Source organism: Rhinatrema bivittatum, chromosome 8 (assembly GCF_901001135.1).
Source record: "Rhinatrema bivittatum chromosome 8, aRhiBiv1.1, whole genome shotgun sequence".
Classification (NCBI taxonomy): Eukaryota; Metazoa; Chordata; class Amphibia; order Gymnophiona; family Rhinatrematidae; genus Rhinatrema; species Rhinatrema bivittatum.
In genome coordinates this window covers 141,939,967-141,964,522 of record NC_042622.1, presented here as the reverse complement: position 1 = coordinate 141,964,522, position 24,556 = coordinate 141,939,967, and the positions used below count along the sequence as shown (strand labels likewise).

The window sequence follows — 24,556 nt, the reverse complement described above, 5'->3', positions numbered from 1 at the left end:
ACAGTAGGCTGTGTCTCTGGGCATTCTTGAGTAGGCCTGAGCACAAGAAGTCCTACAGTGAATCCCCATCTCCTTGCCTCCAGTCATCCCTCCCATTAACAGTGCATAGATGCATCACTTAACTACGGACAGCTGGAACGGTCCTAGCTGAAGGTGGCCAGCACCACCTGCTGGACTGGTTTAGAACCTCACATTAGGTGCAGGTGATCCCTTTTTATTGGACTAACTCAATACATTACTGCTCAAAATGAGCAGTTAAAAGCAAAGGACGATGTTGCCTGAATATATAAGAAGATCACAGGGCTCTGAAAGTCCAGTCCAATAAAAGGGATGAGCTACAACTAGTCTGCTGACCTTTATTTCTAGGTGGCCAAGTAGACCCAGATGGCACCCACATGCCTTTAAGTGAACAAAGTGCTTGCTGGCAGATGAGGAGCCCTTGGCCTACCCAATGTATCCCAAGCCATCCATGCCACACTTCAAATCCTGCTCCACCTCCCCCTTGCCTTCAGATTTGCTCATTTTCTGAGATTCCACCCTTAACTTCATCATGCTCCCACAATAGCTGTTTTGCTAAATTTCATCAGTATCCCTGGCTGGAAGTTGACATTACCAGGCTGAGGCAACAAAAACCAAAAAAAAAAGTTTTAAATGCTGAAATGGATTTGAAAACAAATTTACGAAGAGCAAAGGAAGAGGGAAATTCTTCTCCAATTCTTTGTGTGAGACCATGGGCAGAGTTACTTTATCTCCCTGTGATCTGTCGCTGACTCTCTACGCATGAGGCCTTGGGTTGCATCATATCTCCTTGTGGCCTCAGTTCTAATCCCTGGCTCTGCCACCGACTCCCTGCATAACCTCAGGCCAGTCACTTTATCTCCCGCTCATCCACCATAACAGCAGTACTTTTTTTTTTTTTCTGCCCTCACACCCCTGACGAAACTCTTGTGCAGTCTGAGAGAAATGCACTAGCAGAACATGCACCCCAGAACTGTAAACGTGCATCCGAAGCATTACACTGTACAGGGTGTTAAGGTCCTGGTGGAAGGCCAGGTGCTGAATAATATTACTAGCTAGCTTCTTGCAGCACGAGTGTCCCTTCTTCCCGACCATGCTCTACAGCAGCTGCTAGAGTCCTTGGGAAGCCACTTCCTCTTCCTAGTGGAGGCTTAGCTGATCTGACACTTGTCCTTCCTGCTCAGCTTCCTGCGTCTCTGCGCCAGGCCCCTTTCTAGCCGCTCATCCTCCTCCAGACCCCTGCAATGACACACAATGAAAAAAAAATATACACCGACAGAAGAGGTGGGGGGTGAACCTCTGCCCGATGAAGCAGGCGGCGCTGCCTACTCACCGTCTCTCCTTGGAATCCAGGTCCCGCACAAGCTCATCCCGCTGGTTCACCAGTGATACCAGTTCCTCCAGCAGCAGCTGTTCCCGCTTCTGCTGGGCCTCAGTCTTCCGCCAGTCTGTGGGAGAGAAAAGAGGCAGCCCAGAGTTACAGATTGCTGGGGATCGAAACATACGTTGTGGTAGTCTTGACTCCACAGCGCCGTGTGGTCCCTGCTCGCCCCTGCCTTCCGCTCTTCACCCCGGTGCGCCCAGGTCATCATTCTGTTCTGCAGGAAAGCTTCAGGGCGATAGTCAGGAAAGCAGGACACGGGATCAGAGTGGCAGTGCTGTCTCTGCTTCCCTAAACATTTCTGTGTATGCCTCTTGCCAATTATTGCCCCTATCTCTCGTCTGGTTCTTTTTGTCTTCCCCCATCTTCCATCTCTTGGTAGCACTCTGTGTTGGATTCATTTTTTCCAAGTCATTCTTTTAAAGTACAATTTAGCAGGCACGTTCAACAAGAGGTACAGTAACAGAGTACAATCGCCGAGAGCCAACAACATCTAACACACAACGTTCCGAGTGCCTGAAACAGGAAGGTTCCCCGTGTCATAGTCATCTCTGGTACAGGGGCAATTTTTTAAAATCTATGCCAGGCCTGCAAGTGAACCTTCAAAAGAAAAACTTCCCATGGAGTTTCCTTTGGAAGATTTGGAGTCAGTTGGCGCCGCGGGTGCTTCAGTAGCCACAGACTTTAGGTGGAGAACCCACACCATAAATCCCGGACGGGGTTTTCAAAACAAAGGCTCCATGTGTTGTCTGCTCCTGCTGCCCGTCCTCGCCCCTTTGCAGTAAGCGTACCTGCACCATTCTAAGGGCAATTTATAAATCAGCCCTCATGGGGACAAAGTCCACAGGTAGTTTTTACCTCAGGGACTTTGCACAATCCTCAAGGCGTAAGTATGCACATACTGCTGTGGGCACAAAGGTTTGCCTGTTATTCATGTGGGTAGATTTTGCTCGAAAAGTATGGGCGAAGATTAGGCTGGCGCATGTATCCTCCCCCAACCTAAACATCCCCAGAAACGCATCTTCTCAGTGCCAATAACCCGCAGACAGCCGATTTACGCAGGTAAAACAACTTAAAGAAATCGCTTTGAAGGGCAGCCTCTACATTAGCAAGAAGCCATCTCATCCCATATTCAAATACATTCATCCTCGAGAAGCTCCCCCACTACACATCATTCTAGAACGGGTTCCCAAACTTTTCTAGCATTCACTTTTCCACGGCTAGGATATCCCAAACCCTTCATACCACAGCGGATTTTTAACATTTTGCACCCTTCGTTTTCCTTGACCTCCTCGAGACAGGTGGCAAGGCCCACTCCCCACCCGGAAGATGATCACTCCCAGCCTGGGCTGCCTGCAGGACCCGCTGCATCAACCCGGAGACGGAAACAAAACAGGGAAGGCCAGCAAGCAGGGAGGACGAGGAGAAGCAAGTATCAGCACCGACCTTCAATGGCCATCATGGCACGCAGCTCCCTGCTCAGCAGCTCAAACCGCCTCTCCAGGTTCTGCTCCTCGATCCTGTGGCGAGGGATGGCAGGCAGGGAAGGAGGAGAGAGAGAGAGATAGCATTCAGTGAGCGGCACGCCTGGGTTTATGTGAGGTGAAGGCTGATGCTGTGGTTTTAGTGCCCAGGGCTCAGAGCTGCGATGCCTGCAGACCCAGGTTCTGTGCTGCCACTAACTGACCTTCTGCAAGACACCTAGGGACCGATTTATTATGGATTATCTCCCATTCTGCGTCTATGGCAATAAAGCTGAGTAAATCAGGTCCTTAAATCCGCAGATGCTCAAATTTAATCTGTACGCTCGTGTAAGCGGGGGCCCTGTGGGGGTGCTCGTATGATCTATCTGCACACGCAAGCACCTCCCTGGAATTAACGAAAATTAAGAGGTACGTTTTCAGCAAGGCATCCAACTGCAAAGTGGTACACGGAATTGCCAGAACAGCTCACAGAAAGTCTATTTTCCCAACACAAGGTGTCCACAAAACCTGGGCTCGACTTTCAGGTTGCTTTAATCAAAAGGAGAGCATTCCTTTAGCCTGCGGAGGAAGAAAGAGGTAGCTGGGAGCCGTCCTGCACGCCCCCCATCCCTCCAGTGCGTCAGCAAGTGCTGATCCTCACCCCTGCCCAGCTCTTCCTCGCCAGCCACGTGGCCACATTATAGCCTCATGGCTGAGCCCAGTGAGGATCCTCTACCAGCTCTGTGTATCACTTTTCGAAATTCAAGTTATGTGCATGAATCACAAGAAGCCCCTGAATCGCCTTTTTTTTTTTTATTCACCGTACGAACTTCCAGCCATATTCTGAGGTGGCTGCGGATCCACTTAAGCGTCTATGGCTCCCTGATGTTTTATCTTCTTGATTTGCTTGCAAGAGTCCTGCTAAGCTTTTCAAAATTCCATCTCAAGATACCGTAATTCTTTTCATTTAACCAATTAAATGTATGTACACAGCTGTGTGCTATTACTTTCTTAATCAAAATCTCCCTCCAGATCCTTTTCTTTGTGTCTCATACATTCCCATACAATGAGAGGCTCATGAGGTCTTCGCAGCCCGGTCATATGGACGGCGACACCATGGAGCGCCCGGCCCTGGCCTCAACGCTCGCCAGAGACACTCACAGCAATTGCAGCTGGTCCTGCCGCCGGATCAGGGCGTTCTTCTTGTTGACCAGCGTGAACCACTCCTGGATCAGCTCCTCCTCCTGCGCCTTGTTTGCCCCTTGAAAGGAAGACAGTGGCATTAGCACAGAAAGCCTCTCGTCCCAGGGCACACGGGCTGCAAGCCTCGGCCCTCGCCTCTTGTTCCACTGTCCCCCCCCCCCAAAAAAAAAACCTCCCACCTACCCGATTCCATGAGGTGCCGCAGCTGTTTCTCCACCACATCCGCCCGGCTGTCAATCTGTCCCTGCTCGTTGTCCAGTGCCTGCAGCTCTGAGAGGACATACTGACTTATGTCCCGGAAGTGCTGCTAGGGAAGGGTGGAAAGGGGGGGGTGGGGAGGGGTGAGGAAGATGAAAGCCCAGGTTAAGCACTGTGGCTGCTGAGAAGGTGCACCCGTATTTCATTAGCTCAGTATTAATACCACCCCCAGCTCAGCAGCCTAAATTTTCTGAAACACCTTTCAGAAAATGAACAGAAATTATTAAAAGAACTTGGAAGTCTCTTGAAGTTCTGCGGAACCGGACTCTATGGCTCTCGTTCACCGTTCAGGATTAATTACGCCCTAAATCACTTGCCCATCTCTTACAATACAGCATACCGGCGTCTCTTCCTCCGTGGCCTGGAATGCTGCTGCAGGGCCCCGTGGCGACTCCTTCTCCGGAGAAAGGCTGGAAGCTTTCAAGTCTGGAAGGCGAAAGAAAGAGAGGGTTACAAGAGCGGCACCCAATACGGGGCCACCGAGAAAAACCACAGGCACTCGGCATGTCCTGTGGGCATCAAAAACCCATCTGTTCGATTGCTGGGACCTGTTACATAACGGACACGACTTCTTTCAGGATGAGCAAAGACGAGAGCAGGAGCTGTAGGTCTATGTGCCTTTACCCAGTATCCCTGAGCAGCGGCTGCCGTGGACCCTGCAATTTCCACACCTTTGCCGCCTGCCGGCCTTGCCCACGGGGGGGAGTGCAAGGTGGTGCTTTGCGCAAGGCCAGCCCTGGCATTGGAAAGACAGATCCGACCAAGCAGGAACCGAAGCTCACCTTTTCTTGCCTGTTGTGGGGAAGGGGAGGATCCTGGCTTCGATGTTGGGCAGGGAGCAGGTCCAGCCTTTTGTGTCGCTGAGATTTGTGCCTCGCTGCTGGACTCCTAAAGGACAAATTCAGTATCCCCATTAAAGACACTCACGTGAAAGGGCAGAAAGCGTCACGGAGAAAGGGAGCACGAATGCGAGATACAACTGAGAAAGGGAGACACTGACTACATCATATCCAAGGAACATTTTCTTTTGTTTACATGGAACACTGTCCGCTGTTTACATCACACTCATGAATTCTGGATGCCTGGACGTATCGCACTCAAGGTTATGAACATCTGTTGAAATCACAGGTGTCGATTAGATGATATTCAACTCCTCCCCCTACAAGGGAATGCATTCAAGGAAAAGACTCTTACCAACTCCAGGGCTTCTGATCTTCGTTGGCTGCTCTCCACTGGGTGGGGTCCTGCCTCGCTTTCCTCTATGGAGAGAGATGATTCACTCTTCAGCCGAGAGCGCCTCTTCTTAACCAGGTCCGCATCTCGGACATGGGAGAATCCAGACTTACTACCATGGGCCCGGGGCGGGGCCGTAGGGGCCCCCTGGCTACCCACCGAGATTGAGCGCTGCAGCTTCCCACGCTCGCTCCGGCCCCCTACAGTTTCAAGCCCCTCTTCCTGCTGCTGCCCCCTTTTCTCAGACCCGTTCACCTTCTCTTCGTTCAGTTTCAGCCTTTTGGTTCTGGGTGGGGGCAGTGGGTCCATGGGCTTCCCCAACCCCAACCCCTCTCCCTCAGCCACAACGCCGTTGACTTTGACTGGTCCATGGTCTTCCCCAGCCACCTCAGCCTTGGCAACACTCCCAGAATCCCTTGAATCAGAAGTGTCCACAGCCGGCAGCTCAGCTCTGTTGACGTCATTGTTCAACTGGGAAGCAACAGCGGTTCCCGTGGAAGGTTGTACCTCTGAGCTGCAGGTCAAATCCTCCCGGTTTTCCATACCCCTCTGGACACCTTTCTCCTCAAGTTCCTTCCCGTTGGCCTTCAAGCCAATGACTCCAGCAGCGTTAGTCTGGATCTTTTCCGAGTAAAATTTGGCAGGGTCCATTAAGAAGGAATCATCTGTGTCCAGCTTGCCAACCTTGTAGGTGCTCTGGCTGCTGTTCTTCTCGATCTGAATCACGTTCAGCTCCTGCCCAGTGAAAAAGTTGTGGATTTGCCACAGGTATGTCATAACGATCAGTTTGTCTGGCACAGACAAGTAAACCATGTCAGCTGGGTCCAGGAGCCGGGAAATTCCCAGGCTTTCAAAGCCATCAAATGCCTGAAGAGAGAAAGAAAACAGGGCTAGAGGAGAGAATTACTGTTAGAAGATGGTCACACCAAGGGGGGGGGGGGCAGGATGGAGGGAAATGATTACCCATAATACACCGCTCAATCCCATCCCCTCAGGTTCCCAGATTGTAACCCAGGGCACGAGAGGGAAGTGTCAAAGGTTCCTTTGATCCATTACAGCAGTGTATTATCATCCACTCCTGTTATCTCTCTGACCCCAGTTATTTCCCAGTCCCCCCTAAGTCACAGACATGTGTTTGGAATTCTGTACAGGTGCCATGTCCTAGACAGACATGGCACCGTGCTGTGGAGAGCAGGATTCAGGTCACCAAAACAAAATCAGTCCACACCAGGGGTTGGGTTGCAAATTAATTTGTAGCTCATACTTAAAAAGTCCACAAGTTTTCGCAGAACAGTTCAGAAAACTCAAAACAGAAATAATCCACAAACGGTCATCATCCACAATCTCAGGCTGCTTTTCATGTCACTTGAAAGTGAATTGCATTCAGGATTACACTCAGTTCCCTGTAACCAGAGGGCTTACAATGTAACGGGTACATTTATTAGGCTGCATTAGATGGTTACCATGTGATAAATGCCTTATGATAGTGATTAACCAGCGGTATTTTGAATACCGTGCATTATTTTACCCAATCATCACCTAAATGGTAACGAGCTCTGACTTTCCCCGGGGGTTCCTGGGACACTAATGTGCATCCCGATGCTCCCGGGCAGTTTCCTAAAGGGCTATAGTGACCCAAACAACCCCTGCCCTCCCTAGAGGTGGCCCTAATGCAAAAAATAAAAAATAAAGAAGACTCACTTGGTGGTGATGCCCCTTCCTCCTTCCCAAGCTCACCCCACCCCTTTGCAATAAAAGACTCTTCTGCCTCTTGGGCTCCAAACCCCACCGTGCCCTGGTCTGCCCTCCCCACCCCCAAGCATACCTTTAAAAATCTGATGGCCCAGGACACCCTGTGCTCCGGACTCTGCGCCGTGTGACTCAAAATGGCACCAGTCAGCCACTGTGCAAGGTTTGCCCCTAGCAAAGAGGCTGCTATTGTGTGGCATTTGGGTCCTACTAACCCGCAGTAGTTTTCCACCAGAGAAAATATCTCAGCTTAGTAAAGGATACCCTAAGTTTGTATCTGAGCAATGGTAGGTGAAGAGTTTTTTTGCCAAAAGTCACTAGGAACATCAGCAGGATTTGAACTCTGACTTCTCTGGTTTGCCACCTACTGCTCCAATCACTAATGGGCCGATTCTGTAAAGTGCGCTCGGCCCTGCGCACAGTTTAACACGAGTTTGGCCGCGTGTTTTCGAGGGGCGTCTATCACCCCTTATACTGTAAGGGGTTTAGCGCCTCAAAAACGCACCGCCAAACCCCCTGAAAACTAATAGCACTCATCACATGCAAATGCAGGCGTAAATTTATGAGCAGCCCAGAAAAGTGAACAGAAAAGCAGAAAATACTGCTTTTCTGTACGCCCTCCGACTTAATATCCTAGCGATATTAAGTCGGAGGAAACAAAAAATAAAATAAATAAATGTGCCGGCCGGTCCGGTTAGGAGAACGGATGCTCAATTTTACAGGCGTCCGTTTTCCTAACCGATCGCCATCAGCAGGTTTGGAAAACCGACACTGGTAAAACTGAGCATCGGTTTCCTGAACCTGCTGACACAGCCACCTCTCCTGGGCCAAGGAGGCGCCAGGGGCACGTAATCGTCCCTGGCGCCTCCTTTCAGCACGACCCCTCAATTAAACGTAGGATCACGCGCCCAGGAGAGGTGGCTGGGCGTGCGTTGGGAGAGCGGGCGCTCAGCACGGAGCGCCCGCTCTCCCGCGACCCGTTCTGATCGGCCTGTAAATGGCTACTCCACTCCTACGACTTTTCCACCAAGGCTCTTTCTTCCTCGAGGCCCAGATGAAAATACAGGAAATTCATGTTACTTACTGACTGCAGACTATCCCAGACTAATACCATCTCTGTAGGCTAGTTGGTTTGAATCTTCCTGGATGGCCTTTCACTCTTGCAAGAGAGAGCGCTCCCTTCTCCTGCTGGTCAGAGCCCAGCTCCTTAGCTGCCTCCCCAAGCTCCCTGTGAGATATTTCTCATTTCCAACTCAAAATTCCCTCTGGTGTCTCATGGAGTTGCCTTTTAGATCACTGTAACTCACCCATCCACTGGTGGGATGGACGATCACACACCATTATTTCCCTGCCTCCCTCCTCCAAATCACAAATATACAACCAGGATTACCTAAAGCAGTTGTCTCTCTCACCTCACCCCATCACAGCCACCATACCCAGAATTATCCAAAACTATTCTCATCTCTCACAATCAGAGACACCCCCCCCACCTCTTCCTCACCTTCTTGTTGTTCTGTTTGATATCCAGAGGATCCAGTAATTCGTAATTTCTGACAGAAGCAAGAGAACAAGAGATAAAGGATGAACCAGCAGGAAAATGATGGCATTTGCATCAAACTCCCCGAGAGATGAGCGCAGTAATCCATGGGTGCCCGTCTCTCCCAAGACCTGAATCAGTGACAGGCCTTCTCTCGCCACTCCGTCCCCCAGTTGCTGCACGACCAGCCAGGCCCCTAACCCCAGTAATTTTTTACTCACAATTTATCTGGGTAGAAATGGTGCAGGATGGCACAGAATGCCAGGCCATTGCGCCAGGATGTGGTAAAGTTGGTGATCCGCACCCCTCGGTGACCCCTGGTGACTTCCTGACACCACTGGAGGAGGGACTGGCTGCAGCTCTGAAGTCCTGAGTCGCTGAGCAAGTCCACCTGAGGACAACCAAAGAGGGGGACTGAGACCATGCAAGATGACTGAGGCGGAGGAGAAGGCAGGGGAAGCAGGGTATGCAGCAGACATATTGGGGGCGGGGAGGGGTGCTAAATGTTTTCTGTCACACTTGGTTGCCCTCTTCAAAAAGGGTCCCCCTCCCCTTTCCGGTACAGCAGAGATACTATGACATCCATATTTTAAAAAATATCCAGCTAGGAAAATTAACCAGATAAACGTATCCAGCTCACTTAGCGGGAATATTCAGCAGTGGTCATGCCGCTAAACATACCCAGATAACTTTGAGTTAGCCAGAGAAGTTTATCTGGTTAACTTTAGACCTGTTCAACAGCAGGTCTAACTTATCTGTACACCATTGTTGGGAGAGTTTCTGTGGATGCAACATGCTTGTTACAGAACTGGAGGTGCTAACTTAGCAGCGTAAGTGTGAACAGCACCATTTATCTGGCTAAGTTAGGAGAATAAGTAGCCACGCCTAGGTGCAATGCCTCCCGTCCTGCCCACCACCTAGCTGAATAACTATTTAGCCAGATAAATAGTTATCTGGTTATCTGGCTAAGTGATGGCCGCTGACTGGGCTGAATATTTAAACTCTGTCTCTTGGCCAAATAAATCCATACTTATTCGGCTAAGGGGCACTGAATATTGCCCTCTATATGTACAACTATATGCTATGCTAGCGTTTTATTGATGGCATACGGACTACAAGACTACTACATAGCTATTACCTGGTCAATATATAGATTTTGCACATTTATCCGAGTAAAGTTACAGGCATAACTTATCGCAGATAAAGTAAGGAGAACTACTCTTCCTCCCAGAGTCACTTGTGTAACTTTAGTCAGAGAGTGCTCAGGATGTGCACTCAAGACTCAATGTTCAGCGCCTCTTAAGCCGGATTAAGTGGCGGTGGCTGAATGTCCAGCCATGCTGAGCGGCCACCACTTAGCCATATAACTACTTATCCAGCTAATTTAGCCAGATAAATAGAGATAGTGAGACTTATCTGGCTACGTCCGCTGGATAAGTTATACCTGCTATTGATAAACTTATCCGGCTAACTCAATCAGCCAGATAGCGGCTGAATATTGGGCCCTCGCCAGGTAAAGTTGAACCCCTGCCTCTGGGACGTCCCCCAGCGAAGCCTCTTTTTGCCCATATAAATTTTCCGCATGTATCAAATTATTTGCACAAGATGCGTGCAGTTGGCGGTGGGAGGGATTTTCAAATCTCGGCTTTTGTCCAGGTGAATTCTAAAAGTTATCCTGGACAAAAGCTTTGAATATGGACGTCTATAAGGTTACTACAGCAGCGCTACATAAATACTATGAGCCCGATATTCATCTGCTGGCCAGACTGCAAAGGTAGCTGAATAAGTTTATCTGGCTAACCTAGCTGGATAATGCTAAATTTATCTGGCTAATGTAGCCGGATAACTGACTCTGCCCTGGAATGCCCTCCCCCTCAACCACTTTTCCAGAAAACCTTTTAGCTGGATACAATGTTCGCCGGATAAATGCCAGCCACTCAGCATGGCTGGATATTCGAATGGCGCCATTTATCTGGGTAAGTCTGAACTGAAGCTGAACAAATGACACTGCATATCAGGCTTCATAAACCCCAGCTTGATACTGTGAAGTACTGCAGAGATAATAAGCCGAAGCCAAGTAAATGATACAAGGAGACTCTGGAGACATTATGAGGTTAGAAGAGGGATGCTTCACACTCCTTCTGTAACATCAACATGTGTTGCCCTGAAGTGCAGTAAGTTTGGAAGGGCTCAGATCAGTCCCCCATCCCCCCCCCCCCCCCCCCCCCCCCCGTGAGTTGGAGTCTGTACACTGCAAATGCTGCCACAGCAGATTTGGTGACGCTAGTAGCGTTGGGGACTGCACTGGGACAGACTCTCCAGGTCAGCGTGAGAAGGGGGAAGAGATCCCATCATGCACATGCAGGCACACCCAAACATGTGAAGAGAACATGGGTCTCATCCCTTATCACTGCTACGCAGCAAAACAATGTATTCCCCTCCCCCCTTTTTTTTCTTTTATAGGAACAAGTCAGGTGAGGATTTAATTAAACAAGGACGCAACAGAAGCTGGGAAGTAAATTCATGCAAAAAAAAGCTTGAAGGATGCATGCAGGGTGCTGGCGGCCAGGCGTTATCTCCACATGCAAGGCAGAACACAACAGTGAGAAGCAGCGGCAAAACCAGCCTCGAAAAAAAATAAACACAAATTTTTTAAAAAGTCACCCTCCCACTCAACTTCAACCCAACTCAAATCCATCCACATCTGTCAATGTCAAGTTGTTAAACTGACACTGCTGGAGCTGCTCTGAGACTACTGGATCAGATCTTCTCAAAAGATCTTTGAAACCCTCTCCCTTCCCAGGAACTGAACAAGAAAAACCCTTATGGGGTAGTTGGGTGGGGGGAGATGTCTGACTTCAGTCACGAGTGATCTTGGAAACCCCAGGGGAGAGGGCATGGAATTCAATTACTTCCCTCCTCCCCACCACCCAAAAAAAACCCCCAATCAGACTGATACTTTCCAAAAGCGTTCCTCGTGCCTTTGCTCAGAAACAATTTCTTTTAAGGGGGTGCCGGGAGGGACTACTTACTGTCACTAGTTATTGCAACAATTCGGGCCCTTGCTTCCCTGACATAATATGAACACAGGAAGTGAACAAGCTGGGTCAGACCAAAGGTTCATGAAGGCCAGCATCCTGTTTCTGACAGTGGACAACCCCTAAAAGCAGATCCAATTTCCTGCTGCTCACTTCCTTTCTCAAGCAGTGGGTCTCCCCAAGAAACCTGGCTAATAACTATTAATGAACTTTTCTTCCATGAACTTTTCCAAACCCTTTTAAACCCCACTACACTAGTTGCCTTGACCACATCCTCTGGCAACAAATTCCACAGATTGATTGTGAATTAAGTTGAAAAAATATTCTTTCCAATTTGTTTTAAATCTGCTCCCTGTTAGTTTAAAGGAATGTTCCTTAGTCCTAATATTATTTGGAAGAGTAAATAACCATCCCTATTTACCCGTTCTACCCCATTCATGGTTTTGTAGATCTCAATCATATCCCCCCTCAGTCATCTCTTCTCCAAGCTACTGTGTGGTACCCTGGTATTAATTGGAAGCAGGAGGTGGTGGTTAAGGTGCGAGTCACTGCACAATCCATACAATACCTGGGGAGAACTGTCAGATTCCAACTTCTCCCCACTGCCTTCCATGTCAGGAGCAGTGGTGTTACCCTGTGCCGGAGCACTATTGATCAGAGGACTGGGTGGGGCTTGCAGGCTTGCCGACTTTACTTCCTCATTCTTCGAGGGCCGAGCCAATCTTTCTCTGGTCGTCGGGGGTGGGCAGGTGAGGGACACGCTGCACTCAGACACAAAGGGTGTGACGCTTGCGGCAGTGGGGAGTGAGTGGGCTACCTCGGGAAGGGCCGTTGATGGTTCCAATTTGGCAAGAGGGGAAGGGGCCTCAGCTCTCTGGTTCACTTCTTGGGCAGCCACTTTGATTCTCTGCATGTTTGCTGTGGCCTCTGCCAGCAGTGTTTCCGGTTTGTCTATAGGTGGTATAAGAGCGTGTTCCTTGGGAATGTTCTTTGTCTCCTTGCCTACAACCTTTTCTAATGTGGGAGGGGTCTCTGAAGATGGTGGCACCTCTTCCTCTACAAACTGATGAGCAGCTATGGAAACTTTGTTAGCATACTTTTCAACTAACTTCACTGAATCTCTCAGTCTATCTTTCTCTTCCCAACCTAAACTGAAAGGTCCTAGTTCAGACAATGCAACATCCACAGACACAGAGCCCTTAGTAAGTATCCTGGCAGCTCCTTCAGCTGATGATCCAGTACCCTCCTCCCCTCTACCTTCATCCCCACTCTGCAGAGCAAAAGGTCTCTCTTCAGAAGATGCATAACCCGTTAACTCAGATCCTTCCTCAGCTGATGGAGCTGTCTCCCCTCCTCTTCCCTGATCTGCACTCGCTAAGGTGGCTGGCACCTCTGCAGAAGACACAGAGTCCATTAACCCAGAATCCTTTGCAGCAGGCATCCAAGCACCCCCTAGAGCTGAAGCACCTCCCTCCTCACTTTTATAGAAGGCAGAAACCTGTGGAGGAGACGCCTCACTAACTAACCTTCTTGCCAAGATTGCCTCAGAGTCCGTTTGACTCGGAGGCCATGTAGCATCTACTCTACTTTCTTCTTCCTCCACAATGAAAAGTGAAGAAGACAACATTTCCACATCTATGTCAAGTCCATCTGTGAGGTCTACTGCAGAATCCTCAAGTATTTGTCCTATAGTCTCTTCTTCAACCTTTCTAGAAGGGACTACCATCACAGTGTCAGCAGGGGCTAGCCCAGAATATTCTTGAGCTCCTGTTTCCTCTCTTCTGAACTGATTTTCACTCTCTAAGGCAGCAGGTGCCCCTAGATAAGGCATAGATTCCACTAACCCAGCATGCCTTGCAGTGGGCATCCCAACATCCTCTGGAGCAGGTGATCTCACTTCCTCTCCTCCACCTTTCTCCGTACTGTCTAACAAAGAGCGTATCTCCACAGCAGAAGACCCATCCAGTAACCCAACATTATTTCTACCTATTGTCCCAGTATTCTCTGGAGCAGTTAGCCCTGCCTGTTCCCCTCCATCTTTCTCCTTATTGTCTAATGAAGAGCATATCTCTACAGCAGAAGACCCTTCCAATGACTCAACAGTCCCTACATCAAGAACCCCAGCATCCTTTGACACAGTTAGCCTTGCTTCTACTCCTCCATCTTTCTCCTTTCTGTCTAATGAAGAGCATACTTTTACAGCAGAAGACCCTTCCAATAACCCAAAATCCTTTCCACTTATTACCCCAGTATCTTTTGCAGGAGTTAGCCCTGCTGCTTCTCCTCCATCGTTCTCCTTGCTGTCTAATGAAGAACAGATCTCTACAGCAGAAGATCCAACATTCTTTCCAAGTACCCCAGCATCCTTTGGAGCTGTTGGTTCTGTCTTTTCCTTTCTGCCTTTTCTCTCAGTCTCTAATAAAAAGTCAACCTCTACAGAAGACATATCTTCCAAGAATCCAACAGTCTCACCACCAAGTATTCCCATATTCTCTTGGACTAATTCCTCCATTCCTCTGCCTTTCTCCTCACTCTCTAACGTGGCTGGGATTTCTACAGAAAGGACACCATGTGCTCTTGCATCAGTTTGAAAGGAGGCTAGTGCACGCATCCCATCAACCTCTTCACCTGCCTGAATCTTCTCCATCCTACTGTTCTGTCTAAGCTTTTTCACGGGAGGTACCTCTACAGGTGAAAGAGCCTCCACTATTGCATTTGTTTGCATTGTGTCTGCAATAGGTATCCCAGCATCCTCTCCAGCTGTGGTTTTGTCATCTGCTTCTTTCAGCTGACTGATGCTAACTGGCTTTTTGACCCTGGGGATAGGCTGTGGATTGTCCTCTCTGGGCTGCCACACTGCATCAGACCTGTATGCAAAAGATCAGAGAGCGCAGTTATCAACCAGAATGTGCGGGTACTGGACTGATAAGGCCAATTCAGAATATATATCATTATTAAAAATAAAAAGTATATAAAATTCAAAGGTTATTATTTTAGGCGCAAATGAAAGCGTACCAGTGACATCACCAGTCAACATGGCTCTCTGAGTTGGATTGCCTAGTAACCTAATCTGTGATCTGTGGACCCAGCTTGGTTCTTTAACCCAGGGAGGCTGATATTCAGCGCTACTTATCCAGTTAAGTGGCAGTGGCTGAATATCCAGTTGCTCACAGCAGTCACCACTTAACTGGAAAAATACTTCTCCACCTAAATAGTTAGCCAGATGAATGGTGGGTGGGTTGTGTGTGTGGGTGGGATGTGGGTAGATGAATGAATGAGGGCGATTGTGATGTGTGTGTTTATTGGGATTACATGTCCATTCTTTGTATGTGTGAAATATTGTAATAAGTTGATTATATTGACATATCCACTCTAGTTAAGATTGGTATGTACTGTTAATGTTGGATAATATGTATGTAATAAATTTTGTGATGGTGATTTAGATATGTAACAAAGTTTTGACAATATCTTTGTAATTAATACTTATATTTTGTCTATAAAGGGAGAAAATGCTATAATAAACAATATTGTATAAAATATATGAACTGTGTGTGTAAAAAATAAAAAAATACATTGAGTATACATTGTGGGATATAATCAGTGGGTTTAGGTTTTTATGATTCCCAGTATGATGTATTGTATGTATAATAAGGGAATCTAATAAATTCTCTCGTCGACTGGTACCATAGTAGATTAGGGAGGGGCCACTTATCCGGTTAACATAGCCAGATAAGTGCTGATATTCAGACTTATCTGGTCAAATTACCTGGATAAGTCAGACCTGCTGAACAGCAAGTTTAAAATTAGCCAGATAAGACTTATTCGGCTAACTAGCGACTCTTACAGGGATATTGCTGCTGAATATCCCTTGCAAGTCAGCTGGATAAGTCCTATCCGGCTAACTTCCTGTTCTGAATAAGTTTGAATATCTACCACTAAGAGTTGTGGACCCCTAATGTTTTCCCTCATCCCTTCTTGGCTCTGTAGACAATAAGCTGTGGCCATCGTTCCTCTATATTTTATGGACCCCAGCGTTTTTACTCCTCCACCCTCCCCCTCCCCCTCCCTCACACAAACACAGCCACATTTTGTGATCACTTGGATCTTCCTTTCCTGGGAGGTTCTACTCATTAGCTTACTGCCTAGTCTGAGCACTTCACTCACCTCCCTTCGGCTTCTGTCCCCACTGCACGCTGCCGCTCGGCTGGCTCGTGATGCTCCACTGCTGGCCTTCCATCTCTCCACCCAGTGTCTGGCTTCTCCATTTTGACTGAGATCACCAAGCTGTCTGCGGCCCCAGTAAACTGCTCCTCCTTCAGCTGCTCCTGGGACACTTGAGGCTGCGTTGCTGTCACCTTCCTTAACATCCTGGATTCTTCAGCTGCGTTAGTGCCCTGGGCAACCCCGGGAGTCAGCCCTGGGCTTTCAGGTTTCCCAGCTGCTAGCTCTTCAAGCTTAACCCTTGCAGCTAAAGGCAAACTTACTTTGGTTTTCAAGAGGGCCTCAGCTGGCAGTTTGGGGTCTGTTGGTTGCCTGCACAAATCACTAGCATCGTTTCTAGGCTCTGTTGGTGCCGCGAGCTCTGGAGCCACACTGGAAGGCTTGAGCAATGATGGTTGAGCCCACACAGCATGGCTTGGCTCCTTCCCTCCAGGATCAACTTCTCCCGACTTCCTAATATCCTTCCTTGTTCCAGCTGCAGGGAAGACAAACTGCAGTTCAGCTACTTGGGTCTGACAAAGAGGGCACGGCGAGCAAACAACCTCCATATCAAACCCAGGGGGCCACAAATTTCTGTGAATGACCATCTCATTACCCTCTCCATCTTCACTAAAGTCATTCCCTTTCATCCCAATTCTGGGGGGGCTTGCCATCCTGCTTTCTTTACAGAGCGTGAAGGAACTGCAGAGAGAGAGGCCGATGTAATAAGCTGAGCGTTAAAACTGTGCGCTAAAGTTCAGCGCACAATGGTTTATTGCACACGCTAAAAATGTTTTAACTCCTAATACAGTAAGATAATAGCATGATAACAATGTACTCAAACCTGAAAATGTACATATAAAATGCTTAGTGCATATAAAAATATGATTTGTGCATGTAAACCATGTTTTCTGGACATAAAATCCCAACTACAAGTTCTGACAGCAACTTCGGCCCATAGAGTAACATTAGCCCTAGAAATTTTACATCACCTCTAACTTGGGGTTACATTTTCAGCATTAAGAAAACACCAGTTAAGCCAGCACATCTCTCTGCACTAGGGGGTAATAGCTAATGCCATCATTAGAATGGTATTTGCATGAGAGGGTGCTAACCTGTACACACAGCAAAGTTGACAGAGGAACACGTTAGGCATCAGCAGAGAAGGCAGGAAAACTTTCATCCCCTCTTCTGCTCCCTCCATTTAACCCACACTCACTCCTCCTCTCTTCTTACCCCTCCCCATTCATTCCCCCACTACTGTATCACCTTCACCTCTCTCCCTGTCCCTCAGGTGCTCCTTAAGGTCAGTAGGTTACTCGGTTTCAGCATGGATGGGCCGAGCCTGTCCTGGCATTACCCACCTCGTATTCACGGACTTTTACATCTGCTTCTCTTAGGGCCATCAGCGGAAACAAACTTGAGGCAGAATCAGCCTGGTGGCACAAAGCCATTTGCACTTTGTTTTCTCAGCCCCTCACCTGTGACCGGGACAGTTCCCCTAGCTGCAGTCCTGGCAATTGCCTTGCCTCTCCCAGAGGCCTTGGAATCCTCGTCCTCCTCCTCTATCAGTGTGTTCAGCTCCCTCCCTGCATCTGCAGAACACAAGGAAAAGTATTACCAGCACTAACAGAGCATGGATCATGTTAACAGATCGGCCTCATCAAACAAGAAATGAGAGGGTAGACAGGCGGAGGGGAAGAGCAAGACAGAAAGAGAGAGAGTAAGGAAGAGGGAGAGAGAGTGAAAGACTGACAAAGATATAAAGACAATTATCAAACAATTTCTAAGAGCCCTAGATGCAATAAAGCCTCCAGTAAAACTAACATTAAAATTATCTGATAATGGATTTGAACCAGTCCTCTTAATAGGAGTGAAGACTGCTGTCAATGAATCATTAACCCAAAACTATACAGAATGGGACAGAACCCAAGAGAAAGCCTGCACCTCCAGTTCTGTAACAAGCATGTTGCATCCACAGAAACTCTCCCAACAATGGTGCACAGCAAAATAGGACTTTTCCTGTACTGTTCATCATGCAAAAAAGAATATTCAAATTCTGGTGTCACCTCTGTAACAACAACATTGCCAGATTTTATGAAATAATACAAAACCCTGTAAAAAATGTACCTAACACCTATGCAGCAGACATGTCATACTAAAACAGCCCTAATTCCAAGGACTCGAACTGCAACAACCTTACCCATGAAAACACAGCACTACAAATATTACACCAGGCCCTAGAACACCAATTAAACTTTGGAATTCATTGTCAGAGCATGTGGTGAAAACTGTTAGTGTAGTTGGGTTTTAAAAAGGTTTAGACAAGATTCTGGAAGAAAACTCCATAAATCATTATTAAGATAGACTTGGAGAAATCCACTGCTTATCCTTTGGATAAGCAGCATGGACTCTATTGTCCTTTTGGGATCCTGCCAGGTACTTGTGACTTGGATTGGCCACTGTTGGAAACAGGATACTGGGCTTAGTGGACCTTTGGTCTGACCCAGTATGGCAAATCTTAAGTTCTTATGTAATACATCTCCTATTAGAAAAACAGAACAAGCCAAGTGCTATAGATCTCTACACACAAACTACATGCCAGCAGAAACCCTCAGCTCAGTCAGACATGCAGAACACAGACAGCCTCAGCAAATACAGAATAAGGAACCCAAATTAGAAGTAGAAACATGCAGAGAAACGAGACTCTGCCTGCAGTGCTACACTGGAGGAACAGAAATAGAAATGCACTTCCTCTGTTCATTTCCTCTGTACCTGTTCATTTCCTTTTCTGAGTCCTGCTAGATGTGTCTGGCTCAATGGGATATCTCATTCCACAGCTGCCGGAGACAGAGACCACACCTCCTTTTTTTTCCCTTGGGATCTCACCATTGGCTATAAAGGAGGTGCAGGCTTAGGCAGTTGCCAGTAGCCTTTTGTCAGAGCAATGAGATAACTACCATCCCTTAAGTTTAGAGAATGTAACCCATAATTGATTAGAAAGCCACAGGAGAACTTCCCCAATGTCCTTCTATACACATAATGTGGTGGTGGGTTTTTTTTAATTCTCTATATTTCTTGAATTTTCTTCATTAGTATGCATTCACAGTATATAACATATAACTGAGCCAACATATCCAATATCACTGTTTCAGAGGCAACAGACGTACAGGATTACAAGACAGTACTTCAATACCATGCTTCTAACAAAAAAAACATTTCTCATAACATCGTAAAGAGCATACAAAAACCATTCCTGTTAGTACCCCAGACAAGTGAAGTTTTGCATCCAGCAGATGGAGGCAGAGAACCAAAGATTTTGAGGCACTGCTACATAACTGAGAATGCCACCTGCAGTCCCTTGGTATTTCTCTGTCTTAAAAAAAAAAAAAAAAAGAGGTTAGAGAAGAGGAGACGCTCTCTGAGGTGTTAGTTTCTTTCGTGGGCCATCCCTCAGGTGGAGCCAGGCAAGCAGGAGGTTGGAGATCCCTGGACAGCTTGACCCGCAGCGGTTGCACGGGTCTGACCAACAGGGGTCTTGATTCCTTCTGCTTCCCTGAAGGTTTCTTCTCAGATGAGTGACCAACAGCAGGAAAGTATCCTTAGGGGTTTTTCTGCCTGTTTGTTTGTTTTTGGCTGGCCTGCTCCTGTCTCTTTAGGAGTTTAAGAAAAAAGGAGCAGCAGGGCAGGGCAGGGCAGGCCAGAGCTGGGTAAGGAGCGTCATGGAGACCGCGACTCTCAGTGAACAGCTCAGGGACTCAGGGGCTGGGCTGGGCAGCCAATTTCCCTTGCTTTCACGCGCGCCGCAACCGTGGAGGGTGTTGCAGACCCGACTGCGTGTGCTTAAAATGGCGCCGCCGACAGAGTTGCATCACGGGAAACGGTGGCTGTCATGTGGGCAGCTCTGGGGGCAGCTTAATTCAGCGGCATTATTCCACAATTGTGCCTCAGGTGGGGAAGGTTCCTCGGGGGGGGGGGGGGGGGGGGGGGGACACCAAGCCCGGGCACAGGGCCATGCAATCCCAGGGTCCAGTGTCTGACTCGGCAGGAGATCTGGAGGGTCTTGCAGTCAGGGGGAAAGCGTCGGCCAGAAGGAGAGCTTAAGCCAGCACGGAGATTCCCCTCCCCCGTTGTCGCCAGTGTTTACATCAGCACAGGAGTTGGGGGTGGGGGAGGATCAGGCTAACCCTGGGTCAGATGAAGAGGAGGACATGGGTTTTTCCACAGATTTTGTTCTCCTTATGCACAAAGCATTCCTGACCAGGAAGATTGGGGGGGCTAAGCAATTTTTGGGCCATCAGGCTCGACCCACTGTGAAGGCGCCAAGGACCTCCTCGACCAGGGGTTCAGGAGACCTTCTTCTGGGCCTGGATCATCTGGAAGATCCTGGTGGTTCAGGGGACTCGGACCTGGATGACCCAAATAATGATCCTAGGGTCGCTCCTGGGGTATATACTAGGGACCCAGCAGACCCCAATCGGGGGTAGATAAGGACATGGCGGATCTGAAGGAGGTTCCAATATCTGAAGGAAATGATCCCTGTGTGGTTTGACTGTTCTGTAAGGAGGAACTGAAGCCACTTATTCCCTATGTCCTGCAGGAGCTGGGTATTAAACTGGTCCAGTAGGAGTCAGACAATGAGGGAGTGGACCCGGTCTTGGATGGTCTCTGGGGTCCTCCTATGGCCTTTCCGCTCCTGAAAGTCAAGAAACTGGTAAGCCGGGAGTGGGATCTCTCGGAGGCGGGCCTGAATGTGGACTGGGCTACAGTGAAGTTGTATCCTCTAATTGAGGAAGCTCTTCAGCTGTTGGAGTTGCCCAAGGTGGATGCTTTGGTGTCGGCAGTCACCAAAAAGACTACTATCTGCTGGCGGGATCATCAACCTTAAAGGACATGAAGGATCGAAAGCTGGAGATTCATCTGAAGTGAATGTTCGAGGTCTCAGCTTTGAGTCAACGAGTTGAGATCTGTAGTAGCCTCATGCAGAGGGTATGTCTGCGCTAGGTCCAGAAGGCTCAGGAGAAGTCTTCAGCCACAACTGGGGCTGATAGGCAGGCAGCCCAGATAGAGGCCAGGATTGCTTTCGTGGCGGATGCTCCTTATGACTTGATCCGGACTTCGGCCAGCATTATGGTCGCGGTGGTCTCAGCACATCATTTGTTATGGTTGCGAAATTGATCAGCTGCTTTGTGGTCCAAGTCACAACTCTGAAATCTTCTCTTCAAGGGAAAATTGTTGTTTGGGGAGGACTTTGAGCAATTAATCAAGGTGCTGGGAGAGTCAAAGGGTCATAAGCTACTGGAGGATAGGAAGACGGCTCTAAAGATTTTCTGCTTTGTTCCTGTTTTTGGGAAGGATGTCGTTTTCGTTCCCTGAAGGGATCTGTGCCAGTGGTGGGTTAGAGACAGGGTTCTGGATAACAGCAGTCTTTTCAAGGGGCCTGTAGGAATCCAAGAGAGAGCTCTGGCCAGGGGGCCAGGGCTGGTAAGACCTCTCAATGAGGCCAGCGGGGTCCGTTCTCTCAATGTAGCAGTTGGGGGACATCTATTGCTATTTTACAAGGAGTGAGCCAGAATTATCTAAGATCAATGGGTCCTAGAGGTAGTTAAGAGACGGTTACGTGTTGGAATTTTTTTGCCCCATCAGGGATGCTTTCATGATATCTCGCTATGAGGCAGGAGAAAAGCAACAAGCTATTCAAGCTATGGTCGGGGCATCTTCTGGACCTGGGTATGACAGTCCCGGTGCTGATGGTGGAGCAAGGCTATGGTTGGTACTCAATTAATTTTGTTGTCCCAAAGAAAAAGGGGTCCTTTCATCCCATTCTCGATTTGCAGAAGGTGAATGCATCTCTTTGGGTTCCCCATTTCTGGATGAAGATGTTGTGGATGGTTATAGCTGCAGTTCATCAAGGAGAATTCCTGGCATATCTAGACTTGAAGGAAGTCTATCTCCACATTCCCATCAGAGCGGAGCATTCCAGTTTCGGGCCCTCCCATTTGGTCGGGCAATGGCGCCGTGCATGTTCACAAAGGTGATGGTGGTGGTGGTGGCGGCGGCTTTCTGCAGGGAGGGGATCCTGCTTCATCTTTACCTAGTGTAGGTGACTGGTTAATTCAAGGAATATCGGAAGAAGAATGTCGACAGTTGGTTGTGAGGGTTCTGGATCTGTTATAATCCTTGGGCTGGGTAGTCAATTGAGCAAAGAGTCACCTGTGCCCCACCCAAATGCTGGAGTACCTGGGGGCAAGATTCAATACCCAGGTCAGGAAAGATTTTCTCACCTTCAAGAGAATTCAGTAGTTGCAAGCTCAGGTGGGATGATTTCTGAGGATGCTGGTCTCCAGGGCTAGGGATTATCTTCAGGTGCTGGGGTCGATGATATCTACCTTGGATTTGGTGCCTTGGGCATTCGCTCAAATGTGTCCGCTGTGGGGAGCGCTGTGGGGAATCTGTTAGAGGAGTTTCATCGACAGTTGCCATTACTGGGGATCTCCAGGTTCAGTCTCTCATGGTGGTTGTTTCGTCCAAATTTGGAAAAGGGGATGGATCTGGAGATCCAGAGCTGGGTGGTGGAGACCACAGATGCCAGCCTCAAGGGCATCTGTGGTCATCTGTGGACCGGAAAGAATTTGATCGTTCTACATACAGGAAATTAAAAGAGAAGTCCTACTTGGACTGGGAGAAACTTGATCATTCTTCGTAAGGGAAATTAAAAGAGAAGTCCTATGTGAGAAATTTGGTTAAGAATTTTGGGTTGACCGAGTAATCGGGAGCTGATATTGATTGTGATGAAACAGTGATAAAGTAGTGAAGAATATTGGGGGATAATGAATATTTGTATACATTGATAAGTGTATGTATTGATAAATGTATGGATTGTCACTATGTTTACAGGTGTTAATTGTTTTTAAAGAGTATGAATGTGTGAGTGAATGCGTCGTGTGATTAGATAGTTTTAATTTGTCTAGATAGGATCTTCTAGATATTTCATATTTTGTGATATCAATAAAATTTATACAGATAGTGTATTTAAACATTGTATGCATAAATTAGCCTCAAGGGTTAGGTAGAGTCTGTTGGGGGCTGTCAGCACAAGGTCTGTGGTTGCTAGCAGAAGCAGCATGGTCGATCAACCGGTTGGAGACGAGGGCAGTGTGCAGATCATTGGTGGAGTTCCTTCCGCTGATCCAGGGTCAGATGGTCAGAGTGTTTTCGTACAATGCCACTACAGTGGAATATATCAATTGGCAGGGGGGAACGAAAAGTTGCGCAGTGGCCCAGGAGGCTCAGGAACTTTTTGTCTGGGCAGAGCTACATTTGAAGGAAATAGCCGCTTCTCATGTGTCAGGAGTGGATAATGTGCAGGCGGACTATCTCAGCTGACAACAGTTGGACCCGGGAGAATGGGAGCTGTCGGTAGAAGTCTTCAATCTTATCTGATCCCATTGGGGTAGTCCTGGTCTGGATTTGATGGTGTCCAGAAGCAAAGCCAAAGCGACAAGTTTCTTCAGTCGCAGGCAGGAGGTCGGCGCCGAGGGCATAGATACTCTGGTTCTTCCATGGTCCGCAGGGATTCTTCTGTATATGTGCCCTCCATAGCCTCTAAAAGGCGGGGTGTTACGACGCATGAAGAGACATCCGGCTTGAGTGGTGCTGGTCACACTGGAGTAGCCACGTCATCAGTGGTTCGTGGATCTGGTTCAGCTCGCAGTGGATGGGCTCCTGAGGCTGGCTCATCTACAGGAGACTTTTAAGACAAGGTCCTATTTTCTCGGATCGGGCAGATCACTTCTGTCTCGCGGTTTGGCTTTTGAAAGGAGACATTTACGATTGAAAGATTACTCGGAACCAGCGATTCCCACAATGCTTCAGGCTAGGAGGCCAGCCACGTCTATGGCATTATGTCTGGGTGTGGAGAGAGTTTGACAACTGGTGTGTGAAGGAAGGTCTTGACCCGTTGCGGGTGGATATTCCACAGGTGTTAGCCTTTCTGCAACATGGCCTTTCCAAGAGCTTGGTTTACAATTCCCTGTGAGTTCAGGTGGCAACCTTGGTTTGTCTCAGAGGCAAGCTCCGAGGGAGGTTGCTGGCCTTGCGTCCAGATGGAGTGAGGTTTCTGAAGGGGGTCACGCATCTGCATCCACCAGTCCAAAGTTTGTGTCCAGAGTGGAGTTTGAACTTAGTCTTGCAAGTGCTTTGTGGACCTCCATTTGAGCCGTTGAGGAAGGCCTCCATGAAGGCCCTCACTCTGAAGGCGATTTCTAGTGGCGATTTGTTTAGCTTGAAGAATTTCGGAACTGCAGGATTTATCCTGTAGGGAGTCTTTTATGAGAATCTTGGACGAGGGAGTGTCATTGCATACTGTTCCTTCATTCCTTCCTAAGGTGTTTTTTTTCCCTTCCATCTAAATCAGACTGTAGAGCTTCCTGCTTTCCTGCACTGGTCAGCTGAATTGTCTGAGTCCAGGAAGCTC

The 24,556-nt window shown here is 48.2% G+C and overlaps 1 protein-coding gene across 5 annotated transcripts in view; it reads right to left on the bottom strand.

The window, feature by feature from the left end:
- Positions 1–872: 872 nt before the first annotated feature.
- The window catches only part of EHBP1L1 (EH domain binding protein 1 like 1), a 55,549-nt gene continuing 31,865 nt past the window's right edge, over positions 873–24,556 (bottom strand). For 2 of the 5 annotated variants that reach the window (XM_029611363.1, XM_029611366.1), the window contains 13 exons: positions 17,562–17,675; positions 16,045–16,576; positions 12,449–14,747; positions 9,064–9,233; positions 8,807–8,855; positions 5,518–6,423; positions 5,106–5,211; positions 4,664–4,749; positions 4,249–4,372; positions 4,024–4,123; positions 2,846–2,919; positions 1,352–1,466; positions 873–1,257 (listed from right to left, as the gene is read on the bottom strand). In XM_029611363.1, the coding sequence (XP_029467223.1) occupies positions 1,170–1,257; positions 1,352–1,466; positions 2,846–2,919; positions 4,024–4,123; positions 4,249–4,372; positions 4,664–4,749; positions 5,106–5,211; positions 5,518–6,423; positions 8,807–8,855; positions 9,064–9,233; positions 12,449–14,747; positions 16,045–16,576; positions 17,562–17,675 (4,763 nt within the window). In that variant the 3' untranslated portion in view covers positions 873–1,169. The remainder of the gene's footprint in view (positions 1,258–1,351; positions 1,467–2,845; positions 2,920–4,023; positions 4,124–4,248; positions 4,373–4,663; positions 4,750–5,105; positions 5,212–5,517; positions 6,424–8,806; positions 8,856–9,063; positions 9,234–12,448; positions 14,748–16,044; positions 16,577–17,561; positions 17,676–24,556) is intronic. The other 3 variants (XM_029611364.1, XM_029611367.1, XM_029611368.1) reach the window with 3 other exon arrangements.